The sequence below is a fragment of the Eufriesea mexicana genome, unplaced genomic scaffold (assembly GCF_001483705.2).
Source record: "Eufriesea mexicana isolate 0111107269 unplaced genomic scaffold, ASM148370v2 scaffold10344, whole genome shotgun sequence".
Taxonomy (NCBI): domain Eukaryota; kingdom Metazoa; phylum Arthropoda; class Insecta; order Hymenoptera; family Apidae; genus Eufriesea; species Eufriesea mexicana.
In genome coordinates this window covers 238973-260653 of record NW_016918030.1, presented here as the reverse complement: position 1 = coordinate 260653, position 21681 = coordinate 238973, and the positions used below count along the sequence as shown (strand labels likewise).

The 21681-nt window shown below is 38.1% G+C and overlaps 1 protein-coding gene across 1 annotated transcript; it reads left to right on the top strand.

Moving 5' to 3' along the window:
• Positions 1-3894: 3894 nt before the first annotated feature.
• LOC108553411 (zinc finger protein 394) lies at positions 3895-8742 on the top strand. Its single transcript, XM_017908286.1, has 6 exons — positions 3895-4218; positions 5485-5628; positions 5805-5965; positions 6692-6979; positions 7423-7663; positions 8481-8742. The coding sequence occupies exons 1-6, from the start codon at positions 3895-3897 to the stop codon at positions 8721-8723; spliced, it is 1401 nt and encodes a 466-aa protein (XP_017763775.1). The 3' UTR covers positions 8724-8742.
• Positions 8743-21681: the final 12939 nt, after the last annotated feature.

The window sequence follows — 21681 nt, the reverse complement described above, 5'->3', positions numbered from 1 at the left end:
TGGCGTAGCCAGCGGGATTTCTCTCCGTTGGAACAGGAATTGGTTTCATTCACTAACCGAACAAACCATGTTTTACTCGATACGTAATTATTCTCAATCTATTACGATATTATAAGTCGACGAAGAAATTTCAAAGTCATCTCAAAGAGAATAAAACAAAAGATATCATCTGTATATTCATACCGCGTTATTCCGCGGTTCGGCGAAATATCATCGTAATATCCCCCGCTATAAAGAAGAGTGCACAGAGGGATGGAAATCGGCACATACACGAGCTACACCACTGGTCAGCTGCGTGTATCTATTCGTCCATCTCTTTCGAGCTTCCAAAGTGCTCTCTTACCGCGGCCTTCCCTTTCCCCCTGTCCAGGCTGGTAGCAGCCACCCCCGCGCAGTTCGCCCTTCCTGGTCGCCTCTCTGTCGGGCCGAAAAGCGAGCCTTTGAAGCAGCGAGAGCGCGACTGGCACCCACTCCCCACCACCCACTCGCGTTGGTCGCCGGGCTGCCACCCACCGATATACACCCCGCTCGCTCCGCTCGCCGCGACGACCGCAGACACAAAAACAATAACAAATCGATTCGCGAGGGCAATGGGAAGGGGTCAACGAGAGGTAGGACGACGAAGAAGAGAGGCAGGAGAGGGAGGGTAGCTGTACCTATCTCTCTCTGTCTCTTGGCTCTCCCTACGTCCCACTCCTCTTTCCCTCGTTCCTCCTCGTCCCTCTTTCTGGATATTGTATAGAGAACGTTATGCTAAAGTATGCATGCACGAGGGTCGGTCCAATGGTCAGGAATCTCGCGAGTTCGTTCTGCGGCAGCACGTATCCGGACGTATTTCTCTGTACCCCGTCCGTGCCTCGTGAGAGAGAATCCGCGTGCACGTTACTCGCGTACCGGCGGTACTGCGTAACTTCCGGTCGACCGGCAGACCTGCAGGGATCGGCTGTGTTTCTTGCTACCGTAACAGAACCGGGAGAATCGTGGCCGGGGGATGATTTACCGTAATGACGATCGGCCTGAATTGCGGTAGGCCACCGGACGGGCATCCGTAAGATGGAAATCTTTTATTACGTTCCTTTCATTTATCTTCCTATGCATATATATATATGTATGTGTATATACATATTATATATATATATACATATATATACATATATATATACATATATATGTATATATATACATATATATACATATATATATATGTGTTCACGCTTCCGATGTTTCTTCTTTTCGTTGCTAGTTTCGTCAGCTTGTTTACCCATTTCTGTATCGGCTAACGGTCTCGCGATGCATCTTCGATAGCATCGCGCGACTCGTTCGGAGAGTAGCTAATTTTTCTTGCTATCACGCTGCTTGTATTCTTTTTCCTTTTTTTCCTTTCCTTTCCTCTTTGTATGATAAAGTTGTTGTGAAATTTACTTGCATGAGACTCGTTATTATGTATGTATACGATTATCTTTCTGTTCCGATATATTTAACGGAGGATGATGGGAAGTAATAAGGTGAAGAGATTTAGCTTTCGATATTGAGAATTTTTGCCTGGTGTCGTGAAGGGTTTAATATGTAAACGAACGTTTCATGTGTTTTATCGAATTTATATATTAAAATAGTTTGGTTCGATTTACCTAGATCGTGGTGTAGATCAGTGTGTCTGATCCCGAAAGACTCCTCTTTCTAACTGAAGTAACATTTTGGTCGGTGGTTCGCGCAGTGTGGATCTTCCTGTTTGGAGGAGTTACACCGATTTCCATGACCCAACATCGCGATGTCGCTGATTCCGGTATCGTACTATTCCTCGTCTTTAATCTTCGCAAATGTTTTTTCGATATTTTTCGCTCGAAATAATACGACCTCCTACGTTGCATTTATTTTTATTCGCATCTCGCAATTATTACTATTTAAAACGTTTTACAGTTTATGCCGCAAATTTTTCGGTTTTTGAACCTGGATAATTTCACGCAAGGCCATAACCGCTCCGTTATTTCGCATTGCAAATAAACGTGTTTATTTCGTTGAATTACGGTAGAAAAGACCACGATACTTTCGCGTTAACTATCCAAAAGATACGTAAAAACTGTTTCGAATAACGAAACCTTTTAACTCGGCTTTTTCCGTACTTCTGTCAACAAATTCGCATTCATGTCGATGATACGACGCGTTTCCGGTGGAGAATTATTCTGGAAACATTAGCCGCAAAAAGAAGCGGATATTCGATAGATGTTACTTGAATAGAATATTTGTTTGCATTATTGTTACTTGATTTATGGGATAATACGCAGAATGCCGCAAATGACAACGACATACAATATATTTCCCCATTTCGCTATGGCCGTTTCGTTCGTCGAACGAGCCTCTGACGTGTGTTCGCGTCGAATCGATAAATTGTTTAACAAATAATCCCATCTCCGAAGGATATTTCCACGTTATATTTCTTTAATTCGCCGTTAATTAATCCGTCCTTCTTTTTTCCTCCTTTTCCCCTTTTTTCCTCTACGCTTTCGAAACATAATTCACCCCATTACCCTTGCCATTTTTCGTTACACGTGATGTCAACGAGCAATTATTAATTTGAACGTATAAAATTGTCTTGCTGGCATATCCGTACGAGAGGACCGATCGATGGACTTATTAACGGAGATATTTATTGTGTTATTTTTACGCGAATTCGTTGGACAGAGGGACGACGAGAGGGGATAGATCGAGAACCGACGCAATCAGAAGTCCTCCGGTTCATTTGGAAATTTTTAAACGGGAACGGTCATTAAAATGATTACTATTCCCCTGGACGGTCTCGCGAACCCGTGCACCAACTTTTCGCAAATAATGAGTTCCGAACTCGTCCATCGCTGGATCTATTTATTAAACATTACAAAATGCGTTGCAATTAAGTGGCGCGCTTCTGGACCACCGTCCTCCAACTCCGCCGTTCGAGATCCTCCCTCTTTCCTTTTATTTTTTTTCCTCTGTCTCTTTTCGTTTTTCCATTCGAACGCGTGACAGTAAAAATTTGGGACGAACGTCGCGCAAAAGAATTCTCTTTGTCGATTAAATTATAAACGAGATATCAAAGAAACGAATCGGCCGATCTTCCGCTCTCATTTCGTAATTTTCGATATTTCCACCTGTATTTTCGCGCTGTTCAGAGGCGAGCACAATTTTATCTTTAACTTTGATCTCCTTTGACGGACGACATCTCTGAAATTGTACGCGTTTTCGCGTATCTCATTACGAAAATCTATTGTAATCTCTCTCCCTGTTCCAACCCCTCGACTCTGTCACGATTCATATCGAAAAGCCCGTTGCAACGGTATGAAAATTATCTTCATTAATTTATTAAGTATCACATCGCAGCTACGACACGTCGAGAGCAAACGCGTTAAATTCGAATACGATAATTACGGTACCATTCTGTACAGCTTCGAATTATCGACATTGGTTGTCTCATCGGTTCCAAGCTTTCGATACTTGCATTCTCTCATCTCCCCTTTCAGCAGCTATTCTTATACTTTCTCGAATCTTCTAAAATCTTCGGCATCTCCTAGAAACGTCTAAACGATCGAGGTTCTGCGAGACAGCGTATATTTTATTAAGGACCTTTCTATTTCAGCGGCGACCGCGTAATGTTATCTATCTTTCAGCCGTCCAATTTCGACTAGTCGGCGTAGTGGCAAAACAACGAATATCGCCTTTCCCATTATCCGTTTCTCTATTTTAAGCGATCCCTTAACTACTTATTGGAAGCTCGAGAATAGGCTATCGCGACGTCGGATCGATAATTCTGGGGTGTCATCTAAAATTTGCCTCTCGATCACCGTAATTCGGATAGGATTCGTATCAGGGGACGTGAACGCGGGAATATTCGTTGACCCGGTTTAATGATCGCCGTTCCAGATGGAATATGGGATCTGGAGTTTTCACGCCGCGGGTGAACTTTGGGGTGACCCACGTCTCGCCCGAAGGCACCCGATTTTACCACCAAGCGCGACACAGTTGCTGCCGAGGGCTGCATTCGCCCTGAGCGGCCTCCACCGGCCGGATATGGTGCCGTTACCGTTGACTTCCGCCGGCCCGCCGTATGGGCCTATGGAACTGGTGATGAAACGGGATGGCGAACGGGAGGAAGAGAAGAACGAAGGGAAGGCCGAGGAGAAGGATGATGAGAAACAGGACGACAACGAAGGGAACATCGAACGAGCAGATGAAAATGATAATCAGGTATGTTTTGATAATAACTTTGCTTTTTGCGGTGTCACTGTCTAGTGGAGATTTAGATATCTTTTGAAGTCTTTGAAGTATCTCTTTTTCCAGTGAAATTGTAATTCTTTGATGTCCGATGGAGATTTATGTATTTCTTTCTCTCTTTTTGGGAGTCTTACGCATGCTTTTATGAATGAAATTATAATACAACTTTGGTTTTAATTGATAATCGGATACGTTTTGATAATAGGCTCATATTTCGTTGTGGGATATTGATATTTAATGGATTTATATTACTTTTTGAAGTATCATAGATGTTCCCAGTAAAATTATAATACAATTTTAATTTTAATTGATGATCAGGTATATACGTTTCGATAATAGGTTTATATGTCTTTTTGGGACATGTAGAAATTTATGGTTGTCGAAATATCGCGAAGGTGTAATACCTTTGTTAATATATCGCAAAGGTTTGCCGGTGGAATTGTAATTGAATTTTAATTTTAATTGATAATCAGGTACGTTTTGATAACAAGTTTATATATCTTTTTGAAATATCGCCGTGTGCGGGAGATTTGTATTTTTTCTTTTTCAAGGTATCGTGGAAATGCAATTGCTGCCTGATGTTTCCGATGAAATTGTAATTCAATTTTAATTTTAATTATATGTTAATAAAATGTTTTATTAATATATCATTTTAGTTTAAATTATACATTAATATGCGTTGAGGAAATTCGTTTTGGAAATACTTAATTACAGTGCATTTTATAAGCTACATTTATGCAATAGATATTTATTCTCAAAAATTCTATTTCGATCATTTAATGAAATTTTAGTTTGATTGAGAATTCGGATAAAAATCACAGTACTTAATGGAGCTTTACATTTTCTTGAAATTAGGTACGTTATTAATGTTACAGCTATTTAGATTCCAAAAGGATCTTTCTTTTCCACGTTTTAAATTCCATTACTGTTCATGACATTAATTAAAAATATTTCTCTCGGGAGTTCGGTCTTTGCTTTTTCATCGTACATTTCCACTGATCAGCATTTTTTCGTGCAACTTCATTTTTTTTCGACACATGTCCCAAATTCCACCAATATTGCAGTAAACTTTACCAAGAATTCTAAAGCGTCTTGATTAAGTCACTTTTACAGCTGACATAAGGAAGATTCAGCAAACTTTTCCAGAAGTATAATTAAAGTTTGCATTTAGAATGCTCTGTTTTCCTTGAATTCACGAGCAATACTAAATACTTGATAAATTTTTCCATGATCGTGTAGACCCCCATACGAAAAGAAAATAACGACAATGAAGACGCCGGGGAAGAAAGCGATACGGGAAGTACGAACAGCTCGCACCGTTCGGCCAATAATAATTTATCGATGAAGCTGCTCAATCCCATGGCCTATCTGACTTTCGACAAGGTTCGTCCAATCGTAATTATACATCTGCATAATACATCAAAAAAACATTATATAAAAATTAATTTTATTAATATGTAGGTTACTATCATTATAGTTCAAATCGCTATTACTATGTCTATTAAGCGATTAACCTTGAAATAAATAAAAAAGATAAAAGAAGGTCGCTTTTTTGATAGGATGGAACAGTTACACCGGTTTTAAATAGCTGGGTCCTCGATGCCTACACCACTTGGCTTGGAAAACTTTCAGCAGCGACTGCGGCTCTTGAGGCTACAGAAATCCCAAACATTCCGTCTGATAGTGACTCCGAGAGTGAGCATTCGTCTTACACTGAAAAGTATGCATCGAAAGTAATCTTTCAGTTATCAACCACTTTCTCAGGCCCAAACGTTTTACCCCATAATGTACTTAACTTGTTCCACCTAATACATCGGGCACATAAATTGTTTCGTACTTTGGGTCAGGTCAGATACGAGATTAAGAGCGAAATCTGGAAACGAAATTACGTATTTATATTTGTACACGTCGGGGTAAAATGATGCTGTAAAGAATACGAAATTTTTACCTAACACGACATGGAATCGATAAAACGAGACCAATGAATTTGTCGTACCAGAGAGCGAATCTTTCACCCTGCTCAACAATGCGAACGTGTTTCTCGCGATATTTCAAAAATTCAAAAGATAAATGGCGTCGTAAATCAACAGCTTTGAAGGATATTGACCAGCGTTGAGTTACGACCGATTCGTGAGCAACGATTACGAAATTTGAAAAATGAAAAAAAAGAGGCTTTTAATTCCGAAGAATTCCTCGAATAGATTGGCCTTTGATTTTATATGTTTCCTGGACATGTGATATTCTTTTCTTTGAACAAAGTCATAAACGTAACTGGAGGATTTTAAATAGGAGCTGAATGAAAAAATTGCATAGTGGAATTCGGTCAATATTTCTTTAATTTAATTTAACTTGGCTTTGAAATTCTCGTTGGAATATATTTCAAGATTATTTTATTAATTTAACGATTTTTCTGTTTAAAGTATTAATACTTTTTATCTGTTTTCAGATCTAGAGGTAGCAGTCCAAACGTCAGCAACGCGCATCGCGGTTACTCCTGTGGTTCCTGTGACGTGGTTGCACCGACGAGGCCAGCTCTGCGAAAGCACATTGTCGATTGTCATCCACCGGTACCAAGCGCGGAGACTGGAGAAACGAAAAGTTGTCCGTCCTCGGGCTGCGACTTCGCCACGAATAGCAGATGCGAAATGGAAACCCATGTGGCTGCGCATGTGGCACAAGGGATGACACCAACAGGAAAGAAGCGATCTCTGGCATTGCAACGCGTCAGGTATAGGTACTTAACGCTTGTTCCAATTATTGTACTTATATATATATCTCTCATTGCTTGCATTGTTAAAATAATTAGAGAGTCTACAACAAATTTAACACGATTTAAAATTTATACTTTCCGCTATACGACGTGGTAACTTTAATCATTCTTCAAACAAAAGATTCTAAAGATCAATAATTCTCTAATCATTTTAAGCAACACTGGGAAACACTGGACGTCTTACTAGTAAATTGATTTTTCATTGCTATATCTCATCATTAAAGAACAGATTTTTAATTATCATATATAAATATACCGTCACTGAAAAGTTTCCTTGGTAGACCTAAAATTTCAAGTTTAAAAATTAAATTTACTATTAAGAAAACGATCTTGTAACTTTGCCCATGTTCAATTGATCTCCAATCTGAGCTAAGTAGTTCCGACTTATTGTACCTTTCAATGCACAGATATGAAAGGGAAGAGTATCGATGCTCGTTGTGCTCGTACGCCTGCACCATCGAGAAGGCATTCCAAAGGCATTTGAGGGCACACGCGAAAGGTACCGCGCCGGAAACAAGAGTGAGCTGCGCCGTGTGTGGCGCGGACAGATCGTCGGAAGTCGATCTGAGCAGACACATGAGAAGGCATCGCGATGACCGATACTTCTGCTGCGACATTTGCATCTTTCGCACGGTGCAGTTAAAAAAGGTAATATTTTCTTCGCTACAAAAGGAAACTTCGTTATTGGGAATGTCAGTGCATGGAATTTCGAAGCACGTCGACAAGTGAAATCGATGAACTTCGATTGTTTCGAATTCTGCCTGAGTAAAAAGCCTGTGTAATCTCTGATCGATCATAAATTCTACGACATTCGTGCTGGTCTTTTGAATCTCGTAGAATGGTTGTGAATGGTATCCTACTTGTACCTGTAAATCAAAACTTTCGTTCTATGTAAATATATCGTATGAATCTACGGGTTCTTCGACATCCCGTGATCCCTGAATATATTCAAGACTGCTATACAGTGGGCTTTGGTGTGACATTCGAATGATTACAATAGACAAGCTTCAGAGGACAATATATTGAAGTTAAATTCAAGATGCCAGGCTATTGTTGTGATAATATGAAACTCGATGAGATTGTATTACAGAATAAAAAGTAATCACTGTAATTGTCCACTGATAGTTATTACATATTAATATCACATTTTAAATTGTTCCTACATAATAATATTGTAATAATTATGTCGTAATAATTCAAAGCAAAGCTTTGTTTATTATTCTAAAGCTTTACAATAGATCACTGTCACCATTGGTCTGTTCATTTAAGTTCAGACTATTAATTAAACATTTTAAAGATGTTTGGAACTAAAAATTTGAAACCTTCATCGAGATTTATTTGTTTTCTCGATCATGATTTTTTACTATATAGTATACGTATAATCGTTCTTATATACTCTCAGCCCACTGTACACGTGTCTAGTTATTTTTATACGTGAGAACAATGATCTCTTATCTCTCATTAGCTCATCCAACATCGACGAATGCACACGGGGGAGAAACCACACCTTTGTCCGCATTGCGCGTACAGGAGTGCACGTCGTGACAATCTGCGTAGCCACGTAAGGCGAGTGCACAAGAAAGAGAATTTGTATTGCGATACGTTCAGTCCACGCGGGATGCTGCTGATGCCCACGATCGGAAGGGATACTCCTTTGGTACAGAGCCCAGAATCCTCGCCATCCTCCAACTCGGAGTCCACGAACTAGTGAAGCAAGTGAAGCAAGACACGCGGCAGGAAGCTTGAAGAGGAAGCTCGAAATTCTCGTCGTGGATCGAGCGGTTCGTCGTCGTTTTACACGTCCTAACTTTGTCAATACTGCGACTCATAGATATTAGAATCGTGGAAGAGATTTTACATTGGCAACGAAGATCATGTCGTCGCTATTCGAGCTGCTTCGAGGATCGACGTCATTTAATTTTGAAAATTAGCAATACGGAAATAAACAAAAAAGAGTCGAGAATAGGATTTGAAAAGAGAAAGTCGAAATATATAATTTAAAAAAAATATCGCACGTCGAAAGGTGAAATAAAATCAGAGTTTATTTTGTTCTTAAATGAAATTGGTTATTAGAAACGTATGTCGGAGAAAGTTGTAAGAAATTTGAAATTATTATAACAGTCACGATGTGCAAGATTACAGACTTTGAGCTAGACTAGTAACGGTGGAGATAGTCAGATGTTGTAGGCTCACAACTTTTAAAGAGTACAGTAGCTTTGAAAGATTTTTTAACATCAATTTCGTCATTCCCTGAAGAAGATTGTAATCCAATTTTCAGCTCGATTGTACGAAGTTTACACGATTCTAATGATAGACTGCAAAATGAAGTATACGAATAAAATAATAAAAGAAAAAAAAAGATACGATGTAACTAAAGAAGAACAAAGTGCAACTTCTGGCTAATTACGATAAACTTTGCCCTTAGTAAATAGGAATTATGTAGAGAATTGCATGCAAATGTCGGTAATTCAATCTAATCTTCGAATTCTAATGTGATCTTATTATTAGCCGATTTAATTATCGAAGTTTCTTCGTTGATCAGAACATTGATGAACGAAACTAAAGCTGCGCAATGGTGCTAGAATCGTAGACTGGATTATAGAGAAAGACTGAAAGTAGATGCTTTCACGGTGTGACACTCGTCCTTTATTTCACTTTACGCCGTGATTCAAATGTAAAATCAGCGATTATTAAGACTGCTGTCCTGTACTGACGGTCAAGAGATTCTCGTGTTACAAATCGATACGTACATTTTAATTATTATTCCATTAACTTCAGAAAAGGCAAACAGACCTCAAGGAGACAAGTTTTATACATATACGAGCAACGCAATTTCGTATTCCATCGAATTTTCCATTGAATCCGTTAAATTGCTTTTTATTACAAGAATCGAGTGTGTCGACAAGCATAGATCTAATTAAGCATATTTGTACATCACGAGATCTCTGGCGTCTGGGAAAGGTGCTATTTTGCAAAGATAATTTTACCGTTGCGTCCTTTCATATTTAAGCTTCAACTATAATTATGATTGTCCATCCGTATAATTATGATTGTTAATGGTATTATTGATAACGATGTACATTGCTATTATTCTTATTACCGGTATTATTACTATTTAGCATATAACGCGAATGTGGTATTATTCTTACGGAATAATCGGAATTGCAACGATACGTTACTATGTAATAGCGTGTACGGTGTGTTCGTTTATCGAGGAAAGGATAGCCATGGGGAATTTTATCGAATTTCATAGAGATAACGATAAGTGGCGTGAAAGTTTTTTGTTGCCCGTCGATAATATAATATACGTTCGCTTAATACTTAGGTGAAGTGGGAAAAAAAACGAAAGGTATGACAGCGTCGTTCAACTTTTTCTCGCGTGTTTAAATAAATAGCTAAGGAATCATACAAGTGTGCATCGAGCACAGAATGCAGGACTTTCCAACGAAACTACAATACACAAGCAACTTCTTATGTGTCTCAAGTATATCTCTAAGTCGAAAGCTATAGTAGGTTCCAAATGCAAACTATTAACGATTGTCGTCTGTAATAAGCAAGTTCGCCGGTGTTCCCATGGGAATACTGGCTTTACTCTGTCCTCACTCGACGCCTATGGAAATTATTATTAAAAATATCGCAAGTTTTTCTCTCTCTAGGATCGAAGACCGTCCCCAAAAATGATTCGATCGTGTCATGCATTTTCTGCAGAGAACAAAAGAATGAAAGAAAAGAACGGGGGAGGCGATAAGGTGAAGCCCAATATACATATAACATAAATGTGTGTCAATTTTTAATGTATCATAACTACGTTCTAGTCGATAACAGTTTTTATGGGGGGAGGGGGGAGATAAAGAGGCACGGGAAAAGGATGCTCTTCGATGCATGGCTGCGATTAGTACGTCACGTTTTTTCTCGTCCGAGACGGTCACGTTTTGCATTTGGCAATAAGGCAAAAAAGAAAAATAAAAATAAAAGAGCGAATCAATTATGGCGGAGAAAAACCACTACGATTGGTCGAATCGATGGAAGGAACGAGCGATTTCCATTGTTAGAGCTTTAATTCGTCGATAAATTCTTCGGAATACTCGAAGAATTGCTCATTTGGACGAATTTCTTCTTCAACGATCCATACGGTATTTCGAAAGCTGCTTACACCTTCCTTTAAAATAATCAGTATCGTCGCATTTTGTAAGGAATCTATCAACTACGACGCTATTCCAAATTTTCTAAAATGTCAAATTTAAAGACTGAATATAAGACCCCAATGGCTCGTTGCTTCGCATTAAACTCATTATTCGGATTACGCAGTTTAATTTTCCAAGTACTCTAACTGCGATAAAGTTTAATTGGGATCTTTACGTATGCTCGAATTAACGATTGCTAGCTTGTAAACGATAGTTGTATCTCGATCATGACCTTTTCAGTTGCAACTAGTTGTAATTGCGATTCTTACTCGTATCTCGATCAGTAACTCTGCAAACGATATTCCTCGATTGATATTCGATCAACCGTAAACATTATTAACGTCGCTAAGAACAGTGCAGATTTTCTCCGCCCACTATGATACGCGTACGTGTACTGTATACACGATACTTTCTTGCTTTTTGATATACGTATATTATATTCGAAATGATACTTTATATTTGTGAGACGTTTATTCCGACGGCGTGCGCGGCGAGTTCGCGATACCTTTTATAACACATGACTTTACATGACACGTGTGCGCGACATGCCGGCTGTGTTCGTCGCGCAAAGAGAAAGAAAGGGAACCGATGAGCCGGGGAAGATCGTCGTCTCTTTCGTTTTGTTCGAACTTTCGTGCATGCACGCGGACGCAATGTTTTAACCTACGCGTGATATAGTATTTTTGGTATACATGGTCGTGACGTGATTGTGGTCCGAATGGAGATCGCGAAACGACGATTGTTGATCGTTGGTATATCGGTGCGTTGTGTATTGTATTTACAATGATAATTCTATTTTTGATAACCGCTCGATTGATTATTCCATTTTAGACGTTGATCGTTCAAAAGCCGCGTTTAGAATAATTTCTTAGCTTTTAAGGTGTCGCGGGAACGAACAACCGATACGATCCTTTCTTTTTATTCGCGTAAGCATCGTATTAGAATGATTATCCCATGGTCCACGGTAAACGTCTCGGGCGTAGACAATTTCGTAAACGGCGAGCATGAAACGGTCGAGCATGTAATTAAATTGGGGGGTTACTTATCGCTTTGTGAACGGATTGCCTTTCGTGAAATGACGTAGAGCCTCCTCGAGCCGAACGTAACGCGATTTATTGGCATTCTGTATTTAAGTATACGGCGGTACATAGTACGTACGATATAGCAAAGGTCTTTTTATTATTATACATCGTATCGTTCGAACGATCGATCTCAGGTGCGTCCGAGATTTATTCTAATTAATTAATTCTAGCAAGCTCATTGTTCGTAAATGTCGTGCCAATAGTAAGGAAACAGAAAAACAAAAAAACGCGTGCCAAAATGATAATGAGTAACGGAAGCGGAAACGTGGGTGTAGCGTATTAAGAGGATGGGAAAGAATTGAGAGACCGGAGGCTGCGAACGAGTCGAATCTGCTCGATCGTGCATTCGTTTTTTCATTTCAAGTTGTTCCTTTGTTCCACTCATTCGGATAATCGATTATTCGGACGATCAACGATACGATAGAAAAGTCGTTCTCGATGAGACACGTGGAAACAGAACGAAATGCCGATCGAGCATTTCCGTCTCGTACGGAAATATACGAACTAGTTGTTACAATCTTTTAACTGTTGAATTTTTGCAGTAGATGGTAAGTGTCTTAACGTATACCTTATATAAACTACACGATAATATATTCTATATTAATGTTTCTTAGATTTACATACGAACGATCATCCGCGACCTTTCGTTGATCGTCGTCGTCCAGCACTCAGAAGGCAATAATTTACGAATTAGTCTCTATTCGTTATTGTACAAACCTCCAGAGAATACGACGCGAATACCGTCGTATTTTCGATTCAGTTGGACTTTCTGTCGCTGAAGATTCCGGGTGTAGTCCAATCCTTGTGAGAAATGACGATTTTCGACGCAAAGCCATCGGATCGATCGACTCTGGACTCCTTCGAGGAATTGACACCTAACTACGGTATTACACCTTCGACGAACTTGTCATTCACTCGGAAAAATTTACAACTTTTCACTAGAATTAAACTTCGTAATTTCAATTGAATTTTCAAGATACGCGAGAAAATTGAGCACGCGAATTGAAGGGGAGGACGCGAGAGTTTTAGAGAAGTTTTCATAGGGATGAAGCTTAGATAAAGGTAGAGGTGTTTAAATTTGTCGAAGAATGTCCAGTTAAAAAAAAAGGTCTTAAACATTAATACAATCTAAATGTGATAATATATTTGCTATCTTGAATTACGACGTAATTATTACATATTCTAATTATTGATAACGCGCGAATCGTACAGGAGAAGCGAGCAATTTTAAGAAATCCGTCTTATCCGTGTGAATTCAATGGCGTGTGCAGCAGCAAGGTGATCGACGAGATCGGATTTCCTCTTTTACGTAAATCGAATACCGTGCCAAGAGCTTCAACGTCTACCATCTCGATCGGCTTGGACAAGTACAAAGTATTCGGATAACTTATTTTTTGATTATCGATAAACGACGAGAAATAAAAAAGAGACGTAGAGAAACCGATCACGCGACGATGGAAAAAGAAAAAGGAGACAAGCGATACGCATCTATTCTTTCAATACAGACGGTTGTTCGAAAGCGCCGACGAACATCTACTCGAATCGAGATTATGAACGAAAAAGAAGAAGATAAAGAGCAAAGGAACGAAAGAACGAAAGATGAGTATCGTCGATCCACCTTTGACTGCGTTTGCGTTCGATAGTACACACGGCAAATCGAGCGTTTACAATCTTTTAACTGTTGAATTTTTGCAGTAGATGGTAAGTGTCTTAACGTATACCTTATATAAACTACACGATAATATATTCTATATTAATGTTTCTTAGATTTACATACGAACGATCATCCGCGACCTTTCGTTGATCGTCGTCGTCCAGCACTCAGAAGGCAATAATTTACGAATTAGTCTCTATTCGTTATTGTACAAACCTCCAGAGAATACGACGCGAATACCGTCGTATTTTCGATTCAGTTGGACTTTCTGTCGCTGAAGATTCCGGGTGTAGTCCAATCCTTGTGAGAAATGACGATTTTCGACGCAAAGCCATCGGATCGATCGACTCTGGACTCCTTCGAGGAATTGACACCTAACTACGGTATTACACCTTCGACGAACTTGTCATTCACTCGGAAAAATTTACAACTTTTCACTAGAATTAAACTTCGTAATTTCAATTGAATTTTCAAGATACGCGAGAAAATTGAGCACGCGAATTGAAGGGGAGGACGCGAGAGTTTTAGAGAAGTTTTCATAGGGATGAAGCTTAGATAAAGGTAGAGGTGTTTAAATTTGTCGAAGAATGTCCAGTTAAAAAAAAAGGTCTTAAACATTAATACAATCTAAATGTGATAATATATTTGCTATCTTGAATTACGACGTAATTATTACATATTCTAATTATTGATAACGCGCGAATCGTACAGGAGAAGCGAGCAATTTTAAGAAATCCGTCTTATCCGTGTGAATTCAATGGCGTGTGCAGCAGCAAGGTGATCGACGAGATCGGATTTCCTCTTTTACGTAAATCGAATACCGTGCCAAGAGCTTCAACGTCTACCATCTCGATCGGCTTGGACAAGTACAAAGTATTCGGATAACTTATTTTTTGATTATCGATAAACGACGAGAAATAAAAAAGAGACGTAGAGAAACCGATCACGCGACGATGGAAAAAGAAAAAGGAGACAAGCGATACGCATCTATTCTTTCAATACAGACGGTTGTTCGAAAGCGCCGACGAACATCTACTCGAATCGAGATTATGAACGAAAAAGAAGAAGATAAAGAGCAAAGGAACGAAAGAACGAAAGATGAGTATCGTCGATCCACCTTTGACTGCGTTTGCGTTCGATAGTACACACGGCAAATCGAGCGTTCGGATTTACGATTTGCTTCACGAAATATAAATTAAAAAAAGACTCTTGCGCTCTACGCATATATATATTATATATATTATATATAAATGTATGTGTATGTGTGTGGGTGTGCCTAAAGATTTTCTCTTCGGATCTATCTATTTCACTCTGTATTTACCATCTCTCTTTAGCCTTCTACTCTCTGTCGCGTAATTCGACTTCTTGCCAGACTTGTCCCATTTTTATTTTCGTTTCAGGGAAACGATCAGAGAGTGGATCGCTTTAATCGATCCTTAACTGACGGTCTATATCGATTTATTACCTTAATTACTCCAATCTCTGTGCCAAGAATTTTTCTCTGTCGTATAATTCTTTCATACGAATACCGTTTATTCTCGTAGCCTTATCATTTCCTCGTCGATCATTCATTTACAGATCATTAATGTATTTTTGCGTTCTCAATCGAATAAAAGCGAAGAAACGGAAACGTCAGTTAAGGATTAATTGCGTTGTTTAACAATTGTCTCTCTGTGTTCCGGTTGTACCTATAATATATAATATATATATATCCCATCGATCGTTCCTCTTGATAGATGCAGTCGCGAAGTAACCACATGCGTGCATGGTGCATCTGCTTGCGTAGGCGGCCATAAGTGATCTCGTGTTCGAGAGTATACGAATTATATTTAGAAAATATTTATCGATGCTTCCAATGATTCCTGGAACCGGATAAAAATAACCTATTGGAAAAGAGATATTTTGAAAGAGGTATTTTTACGCTCTAAGACTCGAACAGATTTCTTCGCCGAATAGATGTTCAGAAACACGTGTCCCCGATTGTCGTTACATTCGCATAACCGCAATCAGTGCGTCCATATGAATCGTTTTCGCGTCAATTATCAAATTGACAGGGGGCAAGGTCCGATTGTTCATTCCGATATGAAAGAGATCTTTTTAAATGAATAATTTAAATGAAGAACGTTTGGTGAACTAGGTCGAAGTTATAGCTCGTTTATCTAACATCTTTGGTTCACCCTCCCCTGTAATACAATGCACCCTTTGACGATGTGGTCTTTATCTCGTTCTGACTCTACCTATGCGAAATCTAGTCTTTCCATCTTGTTTCTACTTTCACGTTGTAGATATCAGTAACGTATCATCTGCATATGTTACTACTTCGCACTCACACCCCTGCAGTTCACTCGTATCTCATTCCTCATAAATGCATAAATGGATCGATTTAGATATTTTACCTCTGCAATTCTAAATATAATTTCATCTTTATTTTCCGTAAGTATTCTAGATTTAATTCATTGATAACGAATCTTTGATAACTCATATTTATTATTCAATAGTATTAAATTTATCTTTAATCATTGTAAGTAAAAGATACGTTTCTATTATTTTAGATATAATTTTATGCCTTCGATTTGGTCTTCCATTGATTTATGTTTCGTTTTCTAATGTTCCTCATCACTGTTCTCTCCATCACTTTACTCAGTATAGGAAGAGGGAATGCAAGCAAAATCTATATCTCGGAGACGTCAATGACTTATGAGGACAACGAAAAATTTAGAACTTTACCAGACGTCGCGTATATTAAGTGATCACAACGATGGTAGAACAAATTTTAAAATGCAACACACGAGACATCATGGTCGTTGAAGCAACCCCTTTCCGTGCATCGCGAACAATCGATTCGCGCGAAACGCGGCTCGATCGAGAGGCGTCACGACGCTGATCCTTAACACCGTCCCAAAGATCGTCGACTGTTCGTAACTTTAGATTAATAAAATTGAAACGCGGCCGTCGATTCGCCTCTCGACGATCATGCGAAAGGTCGATGATGATCCTTGTGATCAAAGGATCGTGCAAGCTAGCAAAGATTAGTAACGAGTTCTGTGTCACGATAAAATTGGAAATTGCTGTAGAATTTTATAGCAGCGTTCAAAAATTACGTCAACCGTAAAATTACTATTCAGTGCGTTCTGTATCGCGATTCATTTCGATTTTAAACAAAAATATTGTAACAAAAAAAAAAAAATGATAATTGCGATAAACTTTTGACAATTATAAAATTCATTCTGCGGTAAATGATGATTTTATTTTTAACACTAAACGTACCGGTATTTTACACACACCTATTCTTACCATAAGGGGTCACATGACCCTTCGTGGTATATAAAGTATGCAAAGAATTTTTCTCGGTAAAAATAAGTTAAGAGAAAAACGGAAAGCGAGGAATTAAACAATCAGATAATATGAGAATTTAGAGAACTGTCAGATGAGCGAAAGAAATAACAACGAATGTACGATTTATAAAGTAAATTTTGAAAAAGGTCATTTGATCCCGCTTGCTACGTTTAGTGTTAATGACTAGCATGAACCGAGGGAACTTGTAGTTGGAGATTACAAAAGGAAAAGGTCGATAAATTTAATCTTCGATCTTTGATCTTTGAGAGACGTCTTGCTTTACCTTCGATGATTATTATGGGCCACGTGGCACGGACGTGTTAACATTCTTGCTGTAGAGTTTCACTATAGTCCGCGAATCCACGTATATCGATCACTTCGGTGCAGTGAGCCGCTCGCGAAGAGTCCAATGCTAAAATATTCACTTACATAAAGCATAAATGAATTTCACTGGAGGATATACAATTATGGACTTTCTTCTAGCACAGCATCTTAATCGTATACTTAAAACACTTAAATTTTTTACGCTATTAAATCTTCATACTAGTCAGTGAAAATTACATCCATGTTTCAGATGATTGTATCTCGATAACATTTCTTGACCAGTTCTCTCGTAGCGAAAGAGTTAACAAATCGTTGAATAATAAACCACGGTAACAATTGCGAAGTTATTTATTAAATTTAAAATTCCAATCAAGAGTCTTCGCTATATTGGACTGCGCCTAGAAATTTTTGTTCCAACTTGCCAACTATTCGTCACAAGGATCATTTTTGACGTAATTTAAAGCGTGAATGAGAGAAACACGATGGATGAACGATGCACGGGGTACGTATACGGAATTCCAAGTCCGTGCACGCACGTTTTCGCGAACTCGCGCCTCCTAGCATATGCTGTCGCTCATAATTATTCCAATGATATAGACTTTATACTTTATTTTATTTTCAGTTCTGGTTTTAGTTCTAGTAAGAGCTAAGCAAGGATTTTTTCCAGTCATTAGTACACGCGTTTCTTTATCAGAACAATGAACACCGTTTTCGTCGCGTCATTGGTTATACGTATGTCAGATCAGAGCTACCCAAGTAACGTCCATCGATGTTCGAAAGCGTTCGAGTAACTACGAGCGACAGCATACCTGACGATCCCTCTTAAGGATATGATTAACGAGAAAAGTAAACAAATAAACTTGTCGTCGCCATTGTGATTTAAGGTAGAATTGGCCCACGGCTGGTCGCTCAACATGCAACACCGAATCGGCGTAGGGGACCTACTTATATAATTTATCATAAAGTGGCCAATTGATACCGGCATCCGGTGTAATCGTCGTTCGTTAAATTTTATTAGCATGCAGGATCCGGTGAAGCGATACCGATAAACAACGCCTGTTTTGCTACATGTCAGTTTGAATATAGACGTTTTCGCGCGCCGCTCACGCTTCCTCGGTTGAGCGCCAAGTAGTAGTTGCATATGATACTGCGTTTGCATTCGCTTTGGCGCTTCGGTGTCGGAAACACGATAAATCGAAGAATATCACGAAAACTACCGATATGCAATGTATTTCCTAAATCTATTAAGCCTGAACGATAATTGCAATTCTTCGAAATCAATTTTCGATGTCGAAATCAAGATCCGTTCTTAACTTTATCTTCTCGCTCATCTGTAAACGTTTTTATGCGAAAAGTATCAATGCATAGAGTGAATAATTTGTTTTTTGTACGACAATTGCAAGAGATAGCGACAGTTTGTTATACATCGGAGCCACAAAGAGCCTCGTATATAACCGGCCTAAGTTTTGTCAATTGATTATCTTCGTTTGATGTTTCGTCGTTTAATGATTGACGATTACGACTGATCGGTGGAACGTTTTATTTTGGATAAAAATGATGCAAAAGACACAATGTCGGTCGGTGGTGCATCCGCATTCGAGGACTCTCGGGGCAAAACGTTTACCTGTTTGTATTGCCGGAGTCACTATTTGGCTTTGGCGCGATAAAGTCTTAATAAAGGTTTCATTAAAATATTCACGTTGTGTGTCTCGTGTCACTCTTGTCATCCATTGCGATTATCGAGTTTAATACCTTTTGAAAATTATACACGTTTCGTTTTTCAAATTTTCAGCTCCGAAAATACGCTTCGTTGGTTCGCATGTGCTCGGTATTGAAATCGCGGATGAAATTGAAAAAAGGTCGAGTAATGCCGATCAAATATCTTCTTGACCGTACGATGATTCGATAAGATTTCACTGCTCAACAGTGCGTAGTTTACTTTCCTGAAAACGAATCCGTAATCAAAATTGCTCTATCATTTTTGAATATTGCAAGTTTTGAAAGAAACGCATGATTTTTGGCTAAAATGATGTATTACATAAAAAATAAGAACATTAAGAGGTTCATGCTTGCCTTAAAAATTAGGTGAGAGTACCTCCAGTTTCCCAACGTGCATAATTATAATTATTCGTACTTCAGGATACTTGTAATTAGTGATCAAAATTTAAATATAATAAATACAAATGATTTTAAGTTAAATTTTATATAAAGTTGTTGAAAAATAAACTCCCATCTAACTTTTAAGATAAGAATGAATCTTCTAAGGCTTTTACTTTTTGGGTAACACATGTTGGTCGGAAATACAGAGAAAATAAAAATATTTTCATGTACATATACGTATCATGGAAATTTATCTCGTGGAAATGCGAATGCAGTTATGGTTTATAAAAAAAAAATAAATTATCAAATTTATTGTTAATAACAAATTGCTCGAAGCATAAATTTATAATAAAAATTAAGAAATCAACAAATTTTTGGTTATTATATAGGTAAAGTAAACATTATCGAAATCGGCAACGATCGTAGCTTTCCGTCGATCTTCAGCTTATCGTGGGGTATATATAAACCGCGCAATCGTTTGTAAGCTCTATTGCAAGTTTCTCTTCGGATCGGACGGATCATCTCTACTGGGTCCGGTTGTTGGTGCGAGGAGAGTTGCCAACGGTCAAGGGTCGAAGGTTAGTACTATATATTATTATATATTTATACATATATGTTTTGATATATATATTATGTAACACACATGTTTTATATATATATATTTCTTTCCCTTTCAAGTATTCCTCGATTTTCCAATACATTGTTGGACTAACTTTTACATTTGTAGTCTTTAATTCCTGTTTTGCCATTTTTGTTGTTTTTTCCAATCATTTCATACTCTTATTCTTATTTATTTCGTATTAATTACTAATTGTTTTCTTTTCTATTAGACTTCATTCTACCATAGATACTTCATCGTTGGACATTGATGGACATCGTGGGATGCATGCATCTTAGGCTCAAATTATTTAATTAGCTTATCGAATAGAACGTAATTGCTTTCGCGATCGGTTAAAAGAATCGTAGGTGAATCTAGTATCGAGGACGATCTCAAACTCGCTAGTTTCAGACGCCTGTCGCGATATTGGTATAAATTTTTATTTATCCGTATTTGCAATATTTTTCTGGACTCTCAATTTATACAGGAACTTAGGGTTATTTGAGTTTTTTGAAATGAAAGATGTTAGTATTGCGGAAGTAGAGTACTGAAATTTAATGTACCGATGTAGCTTTTGTTTTATGTTAGACAGGAGTATCTGTGGTACGGAAGACACAGAACGTGCAAAGCAAACATAATTTTATATATAAATATGTAAATATAATAGACCCTCCTATGTGTATTCTACATTATACTTTTTAAATACATCATAACGTAATAACCTAATTGTATAGAAATTGTATGCAGTGTTGTTTAAAATAGTTACATTTGGAAACATAAAAATTTTATTGTAAGAAAAATAAATTAACCATAACAAAACGATAATTTCTATTTATTTCTTTATCCTATTAATAACCGTAAAAAAGAGTATCTATTAATAAAAAGAGTACCCTATTAATAACTGAAACTCTTGAGTGATCCAAATTTGTTAAAGAATGTAAAAAACTGTATGATGATATTAAGAGAATAAAGAGATAAGAGGAAAATGTGTTAAACTTATTTATGTCGTTTTATTGTTTTGTTTCTCCCGCCCAACGCGTCACGTGGTTTTCGGTTCTGCGACTTCGATCAGCGCCATCTATGATTTGGGCTCAAAAATCGAGAAAGTGATAGGAATATAGAATAGGCAAGGAGGTCGACGATCAGCTGGTCACGTGGTAGACAAGGACAGAGAGGGGATAGAAAAGGATAAAATGGCTCCGGCAGTGAAAAATTATTAATTACTCAATTTCTGTAATTAATTTATGAACTTTTATAATTTCATTGCAAAGCTGGAACTTCAAGCAACATTCTTATATAATATTCGTAAAGAATTTAATTCTAAATTGTTAGTTATTAATTTTCGTTTTATGGCGTCTATGATTTCGTAACGGCGACCATCACGATCT